The sequence below is a fragment of the Notothenia rossii genome (genome assembly GCF_949606895.1).
Source record: "Notothenia rossii genome assembly, chromosome: 4".
Taxonomy (NCBI): domain Eukaryota; kingdom Metazoa; phylum Chordata; class Actinopteri; order Perciformes; family Nototheniidae; genus Notothenia; species Notothenia rossii.
The window spans coordinates 16,630,374-16,651,791 of record NC_136902.1 but is presented as its reverse complement, the minus strand read 5'-3'; the positions used below and the strand labels follow the sequence as shown (position 1 = coordinate 16,651,791).

Sequence of the window (21,418 nt, the reverse complement as noted above, 5' to 3'; positions counted from 1 at the left end):
ATCCACAAATATGCTTCTTGGTGTGATAGTGGAATAATTGCAACATCAACAAAAGTACACTAGATGGCGCTATGTGAGAGAAAGTTACTGGTCTCATACACACCAAAACTTCAAAAGAAAATTCCAAGAGCTTCAATTTTACATTTGCACCGCCGATTTAATCAGGCCAACGCCCTTTAAAATGTGCATTTTTTAATTTGGTTCAAGTTTTTTTAAATAACATCTCTATGTTTTGACCCATCGCTGAGGAGTAGCATAAACCCTGTGACAATTTCTCAAAATATGTGGGGTTAGAAAAATGGACGCTCGTGTAGTCAATTTCTCCACTATAATTGAAAAAAAGGTAATGTCGCATTTATCTTCAGTTTGATTACATTTCGCAAATGTAATTTCTCATCATGCTTTGATTTCACACCTCAAAGAGGCTCAATGATCCTGAATGTGTCCATCTGCGGTGCGACCGGGAAGAGGCGCACTGAGGTCCAGTAGGGACACACCGGCCCACACGGGGATACAAACATAAGCTCTGGAGTCTTTAAAGGCAGCTGAGCCAAGAAGGACTTTATTACCCAGAGAGCACTCGGTATTCTCCCACGAGCTCCCTGCCTCGGTTAATGTTGATCAGGGTGCGCGGGTTGGTCGCTGCCTGCTTATCTCTCAGTGTGTGCGTGTCTCTCCTCCACGCACAGGCGCTCTGCACTCCAGTCTGCTGACACACCGCGAGGACAGTCCGCGCTACACGTCCGCGTCATTGGACTCTATGTGGATACAAAGCCCGGTCACTACACACATCCATGGGGATAATTTAGTTGCAACTGCAGCCCAATACCATTTGCATGAGAACAGGTAAGTGACTTAGTTATTATTTGGAAAGGCACATTTTCGGACGGCATGTTCCTTATTCTCAAACTTGAAAGAGCTCTCACCCTGTGTGACATTTTTGATCGCTATCCACTGTCATGTTTAGTGTCTTATTCCTCGTATAATAATACATGAATAGATATGTGTTTCTTAATTCAGCATACAAACTGCTCTTTTAGCAATAAAACGTTAGCAATAAACAAATTAAGCTAAAATCAGGTGCTTTTAACAAATTACAACAGCCCCTTGTGTTTTTACTTATAAACTGAAATCCTATCCTGAAATGCTAGATTCATAGGCTGGAGCTGGATTAATGAAGCCATAAAGTGACTGTGTTGTTAAATCAGGCGTATGGCACAAAGTCGCCAGATGAGCAGGGGACACAGTAAGACCGAGGACAATTGGCCTCTTGTGTGTTGACGGTTTTATGATAATGAAAGTGGACCCAGTTGGCCAGGCCAGTCCTGGACACACAAAGATCATTCTCAACAAGTCCGGTACTGTGGGCGCCTGCTTGGAGCTGAGGCAGCGAGTGTGTGTGACAGCACCATTATTCACCAAGATGCCAATTACATTAGTCTTACACTGGAAAGAAAAATTGTCCTGTTAGGCTGACCCAAATGAAAACCAAAACCAAGAGCAGATGCAATTTGGCTGGACATGTTTTACTTAATTCTACCATTAGCTTTCAGACTCTTTTTCGTGTATAGTTTAGTTGTAATGTAAAAAAAACAACCGGTTGTGTTCATCTTCAATACAGATTTCAGATGTTTGCCAGACATGAGAGCTTGTAAACACTATCTTTTAAAGCTTTATTTTAATTTAGCGCCCACAGACAAACAAACTTATCACCATCTTAATTTAACATACTGTAGGCCTCAGTAAAACATATCCTTGATGTTTCCCTAAGATTGTAATAGCTGGAAATAAATGAATGATTTTTCCTGTTTCCACTTAATAACCCTAACATGTTTTGCATATGATTGCCTTATCTACTTTAGGCCACTATGAAATTCATGAGACTGATCATCGTTAGACTCATCAGTAAAAAATAATCAATACAAAAAAAAGCAGCCTGGACCAGCTGCCACTTTCAGGAAATCATGTTCTTGCTGCCTGGAGAGGCTCATGAATCTTGCATGTGCACCACTCAAACAAACATGGAGAGAAATAGGACACAATTGGAGAATTGCACAGCACTAACAGTAGGGTGTAACTGTAAGCTGTTTGGGGGCGAATTCATTTAGGTTTAATGCATTGTGTGACTACTTTACCAAGGAAGGAGGAGAAAAGGATTCAGATTCATCTTACCAGCCACATAACAGAGATCAATAAATAATATAACTGTATTACGTGTATGTATGTGTGGTATTGGGGGCATCTGCTTGAGTGCAAATACACTCTTTATTTCTAAAAAGGGAATAAGACCTAACATTTAAAATATATGTGTCCCTCTCACATCCGCCTGGGGAACTACAGGGGGCACAGACACAGACCATCGTGTATTGCTGACTCTCTGTCCAAATGCAATTCCTTAATGCACTCTGAGAGCCAGAGATCTAATAAGAAGTGGAAGAGCATCTTCAATAATGAAACCCCACCTGCATCTCTGCTGCAGAGTGAGGGCTGGGCCCGAGAGGCTTCATAAATAACAGAAGCCAGACCTGACACGTGCTGCTCCAACGTCTGGCAACTGCCAATAATCCCTCTCATCTACTAAAATGCTGTTCTTGCAGAGTAGGGTGAAACAGAAACAATGCTTAGTTTTAGTTTGCAGTCATCAAGTAAATGCAGTCTCTTGCAGAAGCTTTACTCTATAAACAGTTCTCCAGAACGAGATCATGGACATTTAATCAGGTTTTACTGACGAGGAGAGTACGAGAAGAGCTTCCTGAGATCATTTTAACACATGGGAGCAGGGAGCAATTAACAAAAATACTTGAAACACGTTTTATTCTCTTGACTACTAAAGTCATGTCAACGTTCAATTAGTCCTACATTATTGTTCTTCTCTTTTCTACACACTGTTGACTGTAATAACTTGTAGTGCTTTTGGTCTCAAGTCAGTATCTTCTTCACTCAGGCGGTCATTTTGTTGTTGTTGTTACAGGAGCGTTGTTGTGAAACAAATTAATTTTCTCTCCAATATTTGAGACAAATCCCCTGTAGCAATTAACCTGCATTTGAGCAATTAACCGGTGCTTGTCGCTATCTAATAACTACAGACTCTTGAGGCTCCATTCCCTCTCATTCAGCTTTGTCGATTACATTAGATGTCAGTTCATAATCCTAATGTTTTACCAGGAAGTGGTCTGGAAAGCAAAATCACATGAATGCTTAATGATGGAACAGTGTTGTTTCCTTTGTTTTGGAGCGTCTTGTCCTGTTTATGAAGAGAGCCTTTCTTTCTGACGCAGAATGTGACCCTCGCTGCTGTTCTTAAGCCTGACCCAGTGGCTGACAGAGCCACAGGCTGTCCTCGCTATGAAAAGATAGCTCTGTGTCGAGCTGCAAAGATTGACCCAGCAGGCCCCATGACTCTCCTGTTGTGTCTCGCAAAGAGTCTCATGAGCGTGATTTATTTAGTTCAGAAGTCACTCTCAAAGAGCTTCTTTCATAAATAATGTAAAGAAACCCCCTTAAGAAATATGGATAATATGGAAGGCGTATGCTAAACTACTGTTAGTAAGTGCTGTGTAGCAAGCTAACAAGCAAACAGTCTCAACAGTAATCCGCTTCACTATACAGTACCCTAAATTGAGTTTTTTTTTCAATTGGCCATCTGCATCAGTGTGTGTGTGTGTGTGTGTGTGTGTGTGTGTGTGTGTGTGTGTGTGTGTGTGTGTGTGTGTGTGTGTGTGTGTGTGTGTGTGTGTGTGTGTGTGTGTGTGTGTGTACATGTGTGTGTTTTTGTATAGCGACCAAGAATGAGAGAAGCCTTTTATCCCCCTCTTCAGCTGCCGAGTGCCTGAAATATTTAACAGGGACTGCACTATTTTTGGGTTTGCGCTCAGTTTGTTGAGGAGCTTATGTAATATGTAGTTTCAGCTCAACGTGCGCGGGTACTGTCGTATACCAAATAACACACCAGCTTCTCGGCTAACTTAAGCGTGGCGATGGTGTAAACATTATGACTTTGCAGACATACTGTACGCCACGATGAAGGATACTGTACGGTGAATCGGAACAAGGACTCCTGCACCATCTCTGCTTCGATTGATTTAATTCCTGTTTTTAAAACGGTGTCTTGTTTTTCAAGGAAGCAGGACCAGGCCCCGTCTTCTCAGGTTACTTGTTTCTTTGGAATATCGATCAACTCATCTCTCTTCCTGCAACTGTCCTCATCTATCCCCCTTTCTTTCCTTAATTTGTCTCCTTTCTCTGTATACTGTTCTCCACCATCGCCTCTCCTCCCTTTTCTCTGAGGTGTCAGATTCTCTGACTCGTGCCCTGGTGTGGAGGATGGGAGGAAAGCAGGGATGAAAGGGAAGAGAGGAAAGTCATTTTGCAGATAGAGAGTGACCTTCATCCAGCAAGAGGGATGGGATAAAAGCTGGAGTTAATACCCTGCCAAAGTGTATTCTCTGCCATGCCAAAAAAGAACATTCAGAATGATATATGGTTCTCGTAGAAGCTCTCTAATAATAAAAAGCATTCAATTGTAAGTCAAGGCAAGGCAAATGATCAGAATTTTCCTCAGGGATAAACACTCAAAGTGTATAATCGAATGCAAACAGCACGTGATGTACAAAGACATGATGTTTTCCACAACATATTGTAGGTGATCTTTAATATGAAAAATAGAACTCCAACAATAAATCAATTATGCGACCAGCCAAAAATGAATCTGCAATTATTTTGCCAAACGATTAATCACTCAAGCAAAAGAGCCAGACATCTCTTTGGAGTTGGTCTCTTAAATGGGATGACTTGCTTATTTTTTTATGTATGATACTGACAAGTCATTTTAAGAGAGCACCTTAGACTCATTTTCTAAATATTTGAGAGACAAAACAAATCATAGGAAAAATAATCGGCACATTAATTGATACTGAAAGTGAGTATGAGCCTAAAACTGAGATAGGAATGAAAAGTGTGCCGTTTAAGGACTTGAGCCCCACAGTCCCCATGCTAACTAAAGCCAGTGTAAATAAAGGCTCAGACAGTGTCACTCTGTGTCTGGAACCAGCCGCCTCTTGGGAGATAACAATTGACAGCCCAGAAACACGGCCCCATAAGGTTCATTATCTGTATCTTTGTGTTGTTCTCATCCCTGGTGGCAATAATGAGAAAAAGGAGGAAGGAACTCAGGTTTAACTAATGAAGAGACAGGATCCTCTGTGAAACAACACTTCATCAATGTATGTTTCTCGCACAGTGGTCATGTTCATTCAAGGGTAAACACTATTGGGCCAGAATCAACTAAAAACTACTTCCTGACACTCACAGGAAGTGATTGCTTAGAGTAGACTGCCATAATAATGTGAATTACACTCCTGTTCATTAGCTATTGGATTCACTCTTAGTGAGGCAGATTCTGTGGCTCCATATTGACACATTTTAAGTTGGCGTGACAATAAGCCACGAATGTATTGATTCTGGCCACTTTGAGATATGACAGACTTTGCAAATGCACCCGTTTCTGATGTCAATGATCTGAGGAGTCTGTGCTGTCATCATATTGCGGAGAGTGGAATGACAGCTGTGAATAAAATAATCTGCTCTTGTATAGAGACTTTTACTTCTGATTTAGGAAAAAATATGTTTGACTTGTATAATAACTAATTTGTTGTGCTCCAAATTAATAAAACTAGTACAGTTTTGAAAGATGCTTTGAACCTTTGGTCACAGCACAGGATATCTTGTAGTTGTATTCACTCTAAAACGCCACAGATTATGGACTTTAAACCACACTGCTTTTGGGTAATCTTATCAGCGTGAGCCCACATTTTGTGAAGTGGCTGCAGTGAACTGTGGGTCTCCTCTTGGCTGTAGGGAAGTAGATCTGCCTAGGGGTCTGATAACCCTCTCTGGGGCTCTGTGGCTGACAGGCGGCTCGCTCTGCAGGCCGAGTCTGTTATGCTCTAACACCATCTGAAGCTGGGGGGGCTGATCCTGGACGACGGTCCCCTCTGCCCCGAGGGCTGACCCCTCCTATAATATGTGACAGAGCTGAGACAGACACGCTGAGAGATGAAACACTGCTCTTTCATTTCAAGCCTCTCCTGTTTCACAACTAAAGCCTCTCCTCTTCTCGCTCTCTCATCTCAGTGATGATGTTGTTGAAGTGCAACCATGGTAAAGTAACATTTTAATACTCAAATCAAGTGCTTTTAAGTGTTAAAGTTTTGCGCTTCACCCGTCAAAGCGTTATGGAATTTACTTTTTTTCGTTGTTGTAGATTTAAGTGGGGGTTCAGTTGAGAAAAACAGTGACCTCACATATTCTCTGCACCAATCCGAGTAATATTTTAACGGAAATCGGATAACGGTGGTTGTGTTGTATTAAGTTGATCAAATGTGTTATTATTATAAAACCCATAAGAACCTTTCAACTGTGCTCAGTGTGGATTCAGGTTTAGTGCAGCTACAATTGATAGAGCATAATATATGAAAGTGGGAGAGGAGGTATAAACTGTGCTTCATTTGTTCAAGAGTTTTATGTAGCATACAGTCTGCTCTTGGCTGCAGTAACATAATTACTCGTCTCGGCTCATAAAGCCATATTACTGATGAATCCCAGCATGACTTATGGCAGTGATGCTGTTAAAGCTAATCCAAACATGCAGCCTCAAATAGTTCATTAATCAAGAAGCCTCTGCATTAAGTCGTAACTCTGCTGAAATGTTCGTATGCAGGCTCTCTTGAATAGGCAGTCGCTATTCCAATATTTTCCACAATGTAGAGCTTCTACACATGCTCTTGGTTACAGCACGCAGTACAATTCATTTAAAGAAGCTCCGAATGGCCTATTTACATTTCTTTTGGTGGGTACACTTGTGTGTTATTGTGTGGATGTGTGCAGACGTTTCCCTGAGGGTCTTATTTTAGCACTGACCACTATAGTGAAGAACAGGACTCCTCTCTTTTACTCAACCATTTGTCCATCATCATCATCATCATCATCATCATCATCATCATCATCATCATCATCATCATCATCATCATCATCATCATCATCATCATCATCATCATCATCATCGTCATCATCATCATCGTCATCATCGTCATCATCATCATCTCAGGAAATGACACTCTCATTGTGTCATCCCATGCACTCAAACATGGCAGGACTTTGAGTTTGTCCATGACAGATATCTGACTCCTGCGGAGCTTCTCAGCAGATCAAAGCTTTTGTTCGCTCTTGTGTTTCAACAGGACGATTTCTGCCGGTGTGTGTGTTAGTGTGTGTGAATTGTTTCCTTCTTTCATCCCAGCAGCTGTACGTGGGTTTGTTTTTCTGCACACGGTCCTGTGAGCGTGGCAGTCTCTATGTGTGTAAATGGTCTCTCACCTCTTGCCCTTGCCATACGCGTGTACACACGTTGACACCCTTGCACTTACTGCTCTCTATGTGCCCACCCGGGGGACACCTTATCCTCTCTGCCTCTGTGTGTTTATGGAGCGGACACTCAATACCCCCGACCCCCTGTCTGCGTTATATGCAGAGGGGAACCCTGTTTCTATCTTTCACCATGGAGATCAGGCATGCTCTCATTCCTTCTTCATTTTCTCTAAGCCGGCCCCGAGCCGTCTGTTTGCCGCGTGCGAGAGAGACATGTTTGCCTCTGAACAGGTGTCCAGTCCTCTAGACAAGCGGGCTGCACAACATCCTTTTCATCTCGCTGACTCTCTGGAGTGGATGCTCCTGAAAACACGGCTAAATATTGCTGGTGGCTGTCAAGGATACGCTGGTTGCTTTTATCCAAGACTTCTTTGATGTATGCTACACAGAACTAAGGCCAAAAGAGAAAAACACCTCTCGATATCCTAAAGGATCATTTTGTTTTTTTCCATTTTCCGGTAATGAATCGTGTCTTGTTTCTTTGGCAGGAATCCTTTTTGTAAAATTGTACTTATGAGAACCAGTTAAGGACACATTCAAACAGCTTTTGTTGTTTATCACACATTATATTCATCTTTATGTTCAGATATTAAGGTCAAACTGCCTGTTCGTGTTCCCCTTGAATAGTGTGTTACTGGGGCAATGCCACATTTATAGGATATTTTCTAAAAGCACCAATGGTGAATGAATGAACCCTACAATATTGTTGTGGATATTTGTTTTTTCTCCATATTGCCCAGACAAATAATCTATGTTTTTTACTTATAAAAACGTTTTAAACAGGCAAGAGCTGACTGATGAATTTCCTCATATGGCCATTCCTTAAGTTTGTGTCAATCATTTGGTTTCGTAAGTCATGCTTCATTCAGGGTATTTAAAGATGAATCCAAGCAGTGACTCATAACAAGAACCTTCTGCAGACAGATTCAGTCAGGCAGAGCAGGACCAAGGTGACACAGTGACAGTGGAGCAGGACAGTCGATGCTCTCTGCCTCGCTCTCCTGCTCTGACTATTTTGGCAGCCGGGTGCTGCAGTCTGCACTTTGCTAATTCCCTGTTCTGAGTTACCAGGTCTAATTTAGAACAGAGGGGCTCTGTTCATCCTGGAACGCTGCTGCTTGGGATTCTGGAAATGAGGAGTTCAGAGACTCTCCGCCCTCACACAGACACAGAGCACATGCCTTGTTATCAACCCACAGAGCAGAACATAAAGATGCCTCCAACCATTAGCTCCTAATGCAATAAGACGCTAACATTTTAGCCATGCTCTTCAGTGCCTTGACATAATGAAGTTAGCCCACGGGTTGCACAAATGTGCTCTGTGATAACACGTGTTCAGGATGCATCGATCAAGCCTAAAGTCACAATTACGCTGTCTTAAAGTATATCTGTAGCTAACCGCAAGCAAAATGCTCCATATTTAGTTTTATCTCAAGTCACCCTTGGGGTTTGTTTGATATGTATGGAAATTGTATGGAGATGAGCGTCAAACTGATAGTTTTATAAGTCAACCCATTGAGCATCCCTCAAGAAAATGGAAAGGAAGTCTGATTTGGTGCAATCTTATACAAGAAAAAGACACTTGCTCCACTTACTACCACATTTTGACCGGCTGGCATGTCAGACTGCACCGCGGCCGTGGAGGGGAATATAAAGCCCACACAGGCCGTCAAGCTCTGTAGGATCTTAAGAAGGATGTGTGTGAGCATTCTAACGTCTCTTTGCAAGCATCCAGTGCATGAATAAATCAACGGAGCAGCAGTGGCCTTGTGCACTATGCAAAAGCAATAAACCTGCCTACAACAAGTCTCTCAGGAATTGAATCTCATCTAAAATAACACCCATTTATTAAACATGATCTACTCACGTAGCTCACCAAATCTACAGACAGCATGCAGATTTAGGAAAGACACAAACATATGCCAGGCGGCGTCATTAGGATTGCAGCAGTGGGCTGCTGGTGGCTCTGTAGGCTGGTTGGAATTCACTTGGCAGACAAACAAGTGGCCTTGATGAGTCAACAAGGAGGAGAGTCACTGAAAAGGAGTGGTTAACATGATCTATGGTGATAAAGAATTCCTCTGATATCTCAAAGGTCTGAACAGCCTGATTAAAATCAAAGGCTTTTTATATGTAGTGTTGTAAGCAGAGCTGAGGATAAGTAATTTAATGAATGAGACAATCGACATAAATGAATCAACAGCCGCATTGATAATTCAATAATTATTTATTTCTACGCTACCGGCTAAAGAGGGAGATCACTTGTCAGGTCCACTTTGTTCAGGGCCAATATATTTCTACATTAACTTGAGGAACTTCACAACATTTGGAAATCATTTTCATAGTTTCCTGATGATAAATCTTCAGACTTTTCATCCAAGTGCTTCTGATAGATGCAACTTTAGTCTTTTAAGTAAAAGACATTATCTATATCCAGCTACAGTAATGAGAAATAACGTATGGGCTGTTGTTCAGACTAAACGGAACATTTAAAGTCATAATGTTTCTAAATATTTTGTTGATGTTTTCCGGCAGAATTAAATAAAATAATCATCTGAGTAATCATCAATAAATAAAATAGGTGTATAACTCTAATTGAAAGCATTTTTCACATCCTTTAAAAAATCAGGAATAAAAGGAATATCTCATTTTCTTTATGTTCTGCTCGTCACACAGCATCCATGGTGTAGCTATATTTACGCATCCCATCTACTTCCCCTGTCCAGGCTGACAAATGTAAGCAAATATAAATCACGAGGCAACACGAATGATTCCATGAACTAATTATACACATCATTCTGAGACTGAGCCGCCAGGTGACTCGCACATTAATCATAATACCCAATGTGACATTACTGACATGCACGTCGCTGCTGCCACATTGTCATTCTGGGATCAACACAGATGTTCCTTATCTGCTGTCTGAGTATAAACTCTGCCCATAAGACTGTTTCTCTCTCTGACTGACTGATGAAGATGGAGTAGATAGAAGTCAGGTCCCAAAAGAAATTCCAAATATTTCCAATTTTATGAAAACTGGATTTGAATGGAATTTTATTAACTTAGTATAACACTCACGCCTGGCTTGACGGAGAGGACATACTTGGTTTTTTTTCTACCAATTTCACTAATCACTCAACTGGCTGTGAGAGGAACTGCTTGTCAGTTAATGAAGACGCACAGATAGTGTGTTAGTCACCGATGGCAACCCACAGACTGTTAGGACCCCGAAGCTGACAATATCCTACACACACGATGGTCTTCATTATGAATTACCATCAATAGTACATCGGACTCATACTTTTATAGAAGTTCCTCACACAGATTCTTGATTTGATGTTTTTTCAAAGGCCTTTAAAAATATAGATGTATTTGATGGGGAAGAATTTTCATTTGTTCATTTGAATGTCTGTCATCTCAAGGAATTATCATTTAGCCAACAATTCTGTTTGATACAGTATGAATATTTTCATACAAGAATTTAAAGAAAATGGCTATTTGATGAATAGTTGCACATAATGCTCAGCATGACTGAAATTCTTATGCCACGACATCAGTGAGATCTTGAGTGCAAACAATGATGTCTGTGTGAGCATGAATGCAAACGTTTGTGACTTTGGTAGGATGGAAATTATTTTTGAAAAGACAAAAAATGTATTTTAACTTAATTCTCTTCTCTTTCAGAGTGACACTGAAAGACACCGGAGAGCCAGAGAACGAGTGCTGGCCTTGGTTTGGCTGAGTGACCAGCGACTGAGCCTTGTTCATGCGTCTCCCTGCGTGCCACTCCCACATCACTATGAACTGTGAGCAGGACTTTGCAGACGGGGGCTTGGGAGTGACCCTCACACTACGACTGCTCATGCATGGAAAGGTACGAGCCTCCTGCGCATAATATGTTTATGAGTAACTGCCTCGTTAAGTATTACAAATATATAAACTTCATAAATAATGAAGCATTATACAGTATATGTTATTGCTTTTTAAAATTGAATTCAGTGTATGAAATAACCTTTATCTCCTTGTTTTTTTAGGAGGTTGGAAGCATCATAGGAAAGGTAGGAATCCCTATTTGTATTCTACTACACCAGAAACTGCTGATGTTTTATAGAATATATAATAAATACCAATTATATTGCTTTATTAGATGAGGCTTATGTTTTTTAAATGCTATTCTCTGTCTAATCTTGTTCAAATGTATCTATATTTTACATTTTTCAAAGCCAAATCCCTTTTTGATGCCTTTTATGTAGATTTATAATACGCCTTTGTGGAATAATTCCTCCTTTCCATCTTGAAATCATCGCAGAGCACAAAGCTCCCTAACAAACAATTTTTGTTTTGAACATCCCCATTCTAAATGTAATTGCCCTAAACCAACCCTCTTAAGACTTTGCCACCACCCCCACCAACCCATGATGCAACCCAGTAATCCATCAAACAGAAACATAAGTGCATTGACTGCAAGCCTCCTGTTGAAACTGAGCTGCAATGACATATTACTGTAGGCCCCTCGTGGGCACTTTAAGTGTCTGCTAGGAAAGGCCTGGCTGCTCTATGCTGCCTCGCTGGCTCCAGCTATAACGCCTTGTAATACAACACCTACAAAAGACATCAATAGAAGACAGAACAGGGACAAACAAATATATGAAACCAAGAAAATAAAGAGTGTTGGAGAGAAAGATCCCACAAAGGACTGCAAATCAAAATATCTTAAAGAAAATAGAGAAAAGAAAAATAGAGACGGCACAGCTCAACACAGAGAGGCACTTGATCTGCAGTACTTGGACTAATGACAAACCTCTCCATCTATTTGGCAGACCTCTTATCTTTGCTCATCAATAGAAAACACCAGAATCACAATGCACCACTTAATAATACATTTTCCTGGAGTATAAAATAAATAACAGTGTAGCCAAGAGTGGGACATGATAATGTTTTTGATACGGTCAGTCAGTGGATGCAGGATGGTGTGAACACAGGTGTGACAGCTTGGATGGACTTAAGCCCAAAGAAAAAAGAAGAAAGGAGAAGAAACAATCTGAAAACCAGCAGAGGATGAGCTGCAGCGAGACACAAGTCTGACATAATGTTCATATCCCTAGCAGGAGCTCTTAACACACGCTGCATATTGAGCCGTTACAGCAGGTGTACGTCCCGTTCAGACACACAGATCCATTTGATATCTTTTTGAGACAGCAGTACAGAGATCACCGCTGCGATACATTGCACATTGAAACACAAGCTGAAATGTGTTCTGCTAAATTCAATTCTGACTTTCGTGGTTTAAAATAGCCAGTTTCACTTAGAGGCTGAGGACACCGTGATGTTTTAAATGAAACACATTTGATCTTGTTTAAAGCTGTCCTTCATCTTCTCTTTTGCAGAAAGGAGAGACTGTGAAACGAATACGAGAAGAGGTACTGTGTCCATAATTTAGAGATTTAAAACAACAGCTTTTTATAGTCTGCATCAGTTATTCTATTTGATATTGTTATTAAATATGTTTCTGACTGCGTGTCAGAAAGAAATACAGACAAAATAAGCCCTCTTCGTTCCCTATTTCTGCTACTAAGACATGAACCGACCACAATTCTTCTTCATTTTAAGAGCAAATATAATTCAATCCCAGAAGGCCTTTAATGCTGCGCAGGCTCTCTGGCCTTGTACATTGTATGTATTAATAGTAAAGCTTAGTTCTCTCTGTATGATCTTTGAGTCTGAAAAGCATACAGGGCAGGAACATTGTCCAGATTGCCTTTTGGGCAATAACGACACCTTTTCAATTTAAATCCTCTCTCTCTCCCCCCATCCTTTACCTACCCCTCTTGTAGCTGCCTGCTAACCAAACCCTTTATCTGTTCCTGCTTAAAACAACTTACGTTTTCTCTTCCCCTCCATTCTCTCTTTATAAATCCCAAGGGTGCAGCCAAACTAACACCGCTTGGTTACCTCTTTGTATTAAAAAGTAATTAGGCTTACACCTTGGCTGTACATTTGATTCTTTTTCTGGCTGCTAGGGTTTAATGTTGAACTTTATGAGGCAGAGGGATAAACAGAGGAACAATGAGGTCATGGGACAATGCAGCCCTGCAGAGCTGATAGATAAACCACTCACCCATGGTAGTCATCTACCCATTCATCCAGCCAGCCAGTTTTGGCCTTTTTACTTTCCAACTGTACGAGCCTCACCCGGTCACCCGCTCCCCAGGCCTAACGGTCCCAGTGGGATCATGACTCACTGGAGTGACGGGAGAAATCGTCCTGAAGCTCAGAGCCTGTCTCATGTGACTTTACCTCAAGGACACAAAATAGAAGGAGAAGGGCAGGACATTTGTCATTCACTCCCCCAGAAGAAACTACATTATGTTATCAGTGTGGGATATGGGATGGGAGCTTCAGCTTTCTGTCTCACTTCATTTTAAATCATGTCACTTGACTACTACTGTCCACAGATGTGTTTTACTGTAAGGTATATCTCAGGCCTCTTAGTTGGAAACCCAACCACAAGAAGATTAAAAACAGTGTTTGACATTTTACCAAATCGGCTTGTTTGGTTTCTTGCTCAAGTTAGAGTAAAAGAACAAAACCACTCTCATGTTGTTAATGTTCTGTATATTGGTAAGTACATTCAGTAGCTGGTTAGCTAAGCCTAGCATAAAGACTGTAAGCAGGGAAAACAGCTAGCCTGGCTTTGGCGAAAGCTGAATAAAATTAACCATCAAGCACTTTCAGTAAGGTACTGCTCCTAGCACAGGTATTGATCTTCTCCTTTAAGTCTAAGAAAGAGAGCTTACAAGTATACAATGCCAACTGTCAAACATGTTAATCAGTGCTGACCATTAACTGACCTTTTGACCTCTGTCCCTACAGAGCAGCGCTCGCGTAAATATCTCAGAGGGTTCCTGTCCAGAGAGGATCATCACCATCACCGGCTCCACAGACTGCGTCTTCAGAGCTTTCACCATGATCACCTACAAACTGGAGGAGGTAACGGTCCTGCATGTCACTAAATGGTGTCACATACTGGTGAAATCAGCTCATCGTGTCCATACAACTGAGCAAACATAGCACTGTGCGATTGCAAATGTCAAAGCAAGCTTTTGGAAGTTGTTTTGGAAGTCATAGTAGAGCCAAAAAGGTGAGAAGCCATTTCACCATCATTACAAGGAACCATGTCATCTGCACATTACCACTAATGTGCTTTTATCGCCATTGATTATACTCTAAACTGAAATGATGGAAGGAAATGCTTTAGCTTCGTTTCATAGCACTCAGAGATATGAAAACGCTGCAGAGGAAAATGTAGGATTAGTGGATTTAGCTGCCGTTGTCAGTGGAATGACGTGATGCTTGTTGTGCATTTATCCGGGAAGTTATTTTTCATATAAATGTGTTTTACTTGGCAACACAGTCCACTTGTATCAAAGTCACAAATAATGCTAATGGGAAGGATTTGGATACCTTGTCATCGTCTGCTAATGAGTTGTGGATGACAGGTTCTTCTTGCTATTAATCCCCATGGTGACTGTCCGTCACTGCGCTAATTAATATGGTGGAATGAGAGTCGTCTTCACTCAGATTTAGCATCACAGCAGACACTGGCAACGAAACAGGTGCTCCCTGCTCAGGTCGACAGCCTTCAGTAAACACACGCTGGCTGGGAGAGCAGTGCGGTATTCATTAAAGACTTTTTGCACTCACATCTTTTCAACCCTGAAACTCTTGAGTTTCCATGGCAACGTGTTGGCTGACCCACTGCGCGCCACATCCACCAAAGTTGAGTTATCGTATCTGTGACACATTTAATTAAAAACAAAGAGGGAATAATCAGCTTTTTGGCCACGGAGTATTAGACTTGGCATTTGTTTCTGTCTCAACAGTTTATGATTACACAGGCGCACTTAGTCCTTTCATTTAGCACTTGATGACTTGTGTGTGTTTCCGTCTGTTTTATGGAGGAAGCGTTCCCCAACTGCTGCCACATGATTGCAAAAACACACTCTTCAGCAATTTAAATGATGTGATAATCTGAAACCATTTCTCCAATAACACAATACAATGCAGTAGCACTACACTGCAGTATCCTACATGTATTCTGTTCCCAGGTGTCGAGGCTCAGTGTGCATGAAAGCCACATAATCTGTCCGTGTTCGTATCTCACAAGCAACACAATATGCTTGGGGGATTTAAGACCAACAACTCTTTGAATGAGCAGTGCTTGTGTCTGTTCTCGCCAATGCGCTTTGGGAGTTTGATTCTTTTTTGGCTAGGATGTCAGAGGGAAGAATGGGAACATTCATAGTTGTTAAGATGTGGCTCGTATTTTTAGATCAAATAAAGAAAAAGAAGCCCAGAGTCTTGTGATTGCAGCGACGAGCTGCGTGCCCCTCTTGTAATGAGACGAGACGTCAAGAGCCTGATCCGCCTCACTAAATATAGACATGGAGCAAAGAGGCACAAGAGCAACGTCAAAATTTGCCTTTCAAATATAAGGTTCACAGTTATTGGAAACATTATGCAGTTCCCGTCTTAAGTAAAATCCCTCGAGGCAACACATCCACACTGTCCCTTCTTAAGTCAAGCTAATTTTATAGCAAACACAAACCGTTGGAAAGCAAGCTGCATGCTTTGCATTCTGTCAGACATTTTGTTTTGGGATGAACTCTGATGGGAAGAGAGACAGCGCAGCACATTTACATTTCAAAGGTTCACAGAGACACACTGTTCATTAATTAAAAGCTCAATCTCCACCCACAGGAGAGCAGGCACAGGATGTTAGCTATACCTGCACTCTGAAACCCAGCTCAGTGCGGTTCTTGATCCACATAAACATCTGGATAACACATTTTTCTAAACATTTTCTTGGGCTGTTATTATCAACAGGCTTTGTCAGTTGCATACATTTAAACTTTATCCACTGGGAGGTTAATGTTAAATAATTTAGCAGTTACCAAACTTGAAAAACTGAAAGGATTTTTGTTTTAATTGTTCTCTCTCAAGAGCTTTCCTTGGTGTGAGTCCAATATTCCTGTCGTTGAGAACATAAACATAAACATCCCTAAAACAGCATGGTGTTGTCTTTACCGCTTTGTACAGATTAATTAAAAAAGATATAACAACTTAATTACTGAGCGTTGGAAGAAAGCCGATTTAGCTTTTTCCAAGAAAATGCTTATAGTTTCATATTTAACACGTTGATATTTTTAACTAACTTTCAGCAGGATAACAAATACACCTTTGTCCAAACTATTCCTTGATCCCCTAAACTGAAGCCTCATCTCATGGGCAAAGCAAAGCAGACTAAGCAAATGAAAATGATGTAAATAATTGTATGTTTCTTTCTGTATATCGTCATGTTACATCGCCTTACTTTTTGAAAAGATTTCTGGAAAGGAACACCAAGGTGAACCGGTTCAATGTGCTAGAATTGTTCGACTCAGTTTTATGCAGCTAGTGAAAATTTTTAAGCAATCAGTGCTGCGATTCATGTTCCCCTTCATGGACAATTCAGAATTTCATACAAGTGATTGAACATCCTTTAAAGACCCCACATCAGACTGAAATACATCTCCTATATCTGGGCAACAGCAATTGAAACACTGAAAACAGGAGGCTGTAGGTGCAGAGGATGGACTACTCTTAGCTCCAGCTGCCATTAACAGAATGAATTGGTTCATCTCGACCTATGAGTTTAGGATCTCTTTGCTCCTCATTACTGGAAATAAAAGCCTTGTTTGCCTCTGGTGGCTTTTCTCTCCCTCCATTTCCACCTTGCCCTCTGCTGCCTGATCCTTCCCTCTGGGACTCTCTGTTTCTCTCTCTCTCCCTCCCCCCTTTCTCTATGCCAACTCTCACCACATTATATTTCCCCACATCTCTCTCCAGGACCTGACTACGCTGGTGGCCAACGGCACCATCAGCTCCAAGCCACCAGTCACCCTGCGGCTGGTCATCCCTGCCAGCCAGTGTGGCTCTCTCATTGGGAAGGGGGGGGCAAAGATAAAGGAGATCAGAGAGGTGAGCAGCCAGAAAACAGATGTATCCCATCCGCCCTGCCCAATGCCGCACATGCTGGAGGAACACTGAAAAATGAGGAAAACAAATGTGCTCCTGAAGAGGAGGGAAAATAAACTGCAGCTCAAAGCGAGAGATATTTCATTTTCACGATTCTGTCAAAAATAACTCATCCTGCTTGTACTGAGATCAAGCATGAAAATCTATCTAGCTCTGTGAGTATGTGAGGAACAACAGTGCTTGGAGTTAAATGTTTATGTAAGATAATATCATGCTCACAATAAAAAATACTTCATGCTGATGTTTAGCAGGTATGGTGTTTACCATGTTCACCATCTTAATTTAGCTGGCTCAAATGCAAAACAAATCTCATTAGCAGCAAACAAAAAGTAGAGCTTAGATTGATGAATGTTGTTAGTTTTGTTGGTTTTTGATCGTTAACCAAATATCGGAGGACTACATTTTGACCTAAAGCTGGTTCCAGAGAAAACCTCTTACAATCCATACTCTGCGGAACATGAATGTCTGAACACCAATTCACGTCAATACATCCAATAGTAGTTCAGATATTTCCTTCTAGACCAAAGTGGTAGTATCTGCACTTAGGTTGGCACCATAGTGAAATTGGATTTGGACTATTAAGGCAGGACGTTAGTGAGACAATGCGGTACGGAAAGAACACTTAGCACAACAAACAGTATGACTCAGCAATGGCAACTTTGAAAGGAAAACTTTAAGGCCCAGTTGAAACATCAGGATTAAACATATCAGATCTGTTGCCAGAGACATCTGACACTGTAACTTTAGCGATGTACCCAACTACAAATAGTATCTCTCTCATTTTAGACTTTACCTTGACTGGTAATAGCATCCAGTGGATATTCTGCGGTTAGATGGATTTTCTCGCTGTGTTCATAACCCAAATTTGTTTCAGTTACGGATGTGTTTTGTTTGTTTGGTTGCCACAGGACACATGCTCACTTACACTTGCATCTTGTGATATGTTTGGTTCAACAAAGTCCCCCAAAAACCCTGCAGTCTGATAGAGACATCAGTAAATGTAGATACATCTTTAAAAGCACTCCTTGCCTGCAGACATGCTTTATTATGAATATATCAGCTTTAATTGAGAGAATGATGTCTGCTGACCATAAGTGACTTTTCATTTATCTCAAACCTGACAGGATTTGATAATAAAAATACAGCAGCATGGTTGGTCTTAGTCAGTAAAAGAGAAGGGATATAAGGTCAGTGTAGCCAGCAGGGTGGGAGTCATGGCAGAGTAATAACGGCTTGTCTTATCTCTGGAATCAAACTAATCCTTCTTTTAAAACCCCTATCATTTGCAGAGCACCGGAGCTCAGATACAGGTGGCGGGGGATTTGCTGCCCAACTCTACCGAGCGAGGGGTGACGATATCTGGGAATCAGGAGTCTGTAATCCAGTGTGTCAGACTCATCTGCACAGTAATCCTGGAGGTAGGAAGCTCACTATTCCTCTCTTTATTCCACATACCTAGCTAACATGTTGTCAGGGCTCTGCTGCTGTAGCTACGGGAGGTAAATAATTGTTTCATTGAACTGCAGCTGCAGTTAATAATGCATTCTTAGTAGTCTGTCTTCCTTGTTATGTAATGCTACCTTTAACTAGAAACAACCCGCTTGTGAACACGGATTCCACAGTATTTCCTATCATCTAACATAGGAAATCGCTCAAAATAATAAATAATACACGCCCTCTTACACTATGCGAGACATTGAATGAAGTCGAAAAGGTGCTGCTCTCAGGTCAGAGCTGTTGGGGAGGACTCTAAGCTGCCAACACAAAACAAACTGGCCTGTGGCAATATCTGTGCACCTTTAGACAACAGCTCTCTTGAGAAAATCGAGGAGATGAGAGAAAAACAACCCCGAGCACAGTTTCTCCCTGTGTGTTCATGGAAGTGCACAAGTCCTTTTTGTTTTAGCATTGCAGCTGGACCTGACTGACTAATTGCTAGTTTGATCCAGTTTTCCAGGGCTTTCTTCAAAGGCTTGGGAGTTTCATTAGGATTCTGTACCAGCAGCTTCTTGCTTTTGGCTCCAAGATTTAAATTATGCAGAGTTATACAAAGAATTTGCTGTGACTACTTCCGCATAAAATATGCTCTACATTCTGAAGCCAGAAACGGTTACGCCAATAGTGCAGTTATACTTGATAAGATATACGGTGTTGTGCACTCGGTATAATCTCCTTTCTCATTGGTGTTTGAATTACATTTTACCTACACATATCTCCTTGTCCTTGGATGCGTGTTTTATTGCGAGGGACACTGCAGAGCCAGCCGCTCCGATGCAAACTGAAACTCAGAGCTATTATCCACTGCTTCAATTATTCAATGAATGACTAATATTATCAAAAGGAAAACAAGGAAAGGAATAATGTCTGTGTCATTAGCAGTTAAGTTCATCATTAATTGTAATGTACCAGAGTTGCACACCATTTGCACTTAGTGTCTCACTCTTTCACTTAATTGCTATATTCATTTGAGTCGATGTGAGTTTATTCCTGAGATTTATGATGAAGATTTATTACAACTTGTTTTGTTTCTGACTCCTTAGTCTCCCCCGAAGGGTGCCACTATCCCCTATCGACCAAGCCCTTCGCCAGCTGCCCTCCTCATCGCAGGGAACCAGGTGAGAGATTTTACTGCATGTCGGGTAGCTTATAAATGATAGACTAGCACAGTTATTCTCCAGCTGTTTGGTGAATCTCGTTTTAGGGCCATAGAAGCTTTAGAGGCGGTAAAGGTTAGAGTGTTGCTTACAAGATATAAAAAGAGATGTTCAACAAAATGATTATCCTTCTCTTGTGTGTTCTGCTAATACTGTCAGAAAACTCTTTATTTTGTTGCAGTTTGAGCCAAATGTAACTTCAATGTTTAATTTGCGCAATATATTCATGTAAAAGGTCAACACAGTCTCATGGCATTTCATGTTCACCAACACGATTTTTAATCTACTGTATTGATTCGTGTTCACCAACACGATTTTCCCCTTTTTTTCGTGTTGCACAGCACGATTTTAAAAGCAATGTAAATGATAACAAATTAGAAGAAAAAACAGATTAAAAAAAATACAGATTTCAGTATTCTGACACAGAACGATTTTAAAAGCAATGCATCTCTATTTCTATACAACTACATGCTTCGTGCCTGCACCAAATATTAACAAATTAGAAGGAAAAAAAGATGACAAAAAATACAGATTTCAGTATTCTGAGGCTCTGAGTCCCATTTCTTTTCCTCACGGACAGCAAAAAAACTCAGACATTATACAGTTTAAAATAAAAGGGATAGGCTTAGGGTAAGATATTGAGTAAGAATATGTTTTTATGAACCACACAGCTTCTGGTATTCCAAGACCCGACCGGACAAAAAGACGTGGTGCACACGAAACATGCTACCAATAGAAAGCATTGCTTTTAAAATCGTGCTGTGTGACACTAAAAAAATGCGAAAATCGTGTTGGTGAACACGAAACAATAGATTAAATTAATTTTGTGACTGTAACACGAAATGCCGTGAGACTGGGCTAAAAAGGTACAATGATACATTTTAGCCTGATTTTCACTTATGTTTCCAACACTAGATATAGTTTTTGAAGTCCATCCAAAAGTTGTAAGGCATTTCAATCAAAACAAATGTCACCCTGGCAGTTGTGCTAGACAAAGAAAAGGGAGAACTTTGACCTGCTTGTGGCTTTAAATAAATGCCTGTACAAGAGCCATTGCGCTCGAATATCTGAAATGTTTGAGAACAACCGGATTAGCATTGGGGTGCTGACACTCTCACCTTCCCGATTCAAATCAAACTACAAATGATAATGGGAAGGTATTTACAATTAAGTTCTTGGCTCAAACTAGGAAAACAAGACTGCTTCCTGTTGGGGGTGAGGGTGTTTATTTTGTGAGTGAGTGTAGGGTTGAGTGGTATAGA

The 21,418-nt window shown here is 41.0% G+C and overlaps 1 protein-coding gene across 2 annotated transcripts in view; it reads left to right on the top strand.

Moving 5' to 3' along the window:
• The first annotated feature begins 487 nt into the window (after positions 1-487).
• LOC307035340 (poly(rC)-binding protein 4-like) overlaps positions 488-21,418 on the top strand; it is a 30,493-nt gene continuing 9,562 nt past the window's right edge. The window contains exons 1-8 of one of the 2 annotated variants that reach the window (XM_079674523.1): positions 488-846; positions 11,110-11,299; positions 11,460-11,483; positions 12,813-12,845; positions 14,299-14,415; positions 17,314-17,445; positions 18,792-18,920; positions 20,043-20,117. In XM_079674523.1, the coding sequence (XP_079530649.1) occupies positions 11,192-11,299; positions 11,460-11,483; positions 12,813-12,845; positions 14,299-14,415; positions 17,314-17,445; positions 18,792-18,920; positions 20,043-20,117 (618 nt within the window). In that variant the 5' untranslated portion in view covers positions 488-846; positions 11,110-11,191. The remainder of the gene's footprint in view (positions 847-11,109; positions 11,300-11,459; positions 11,484-12,812; positions 12,846-14,298; positions 14,416-17,313; positions 17,446-18,791; positions 18,921-20,042; positions 20,118-21,418) is intronic. The other variant, XM_079674522.1, reaches the window with a different exon arrangement.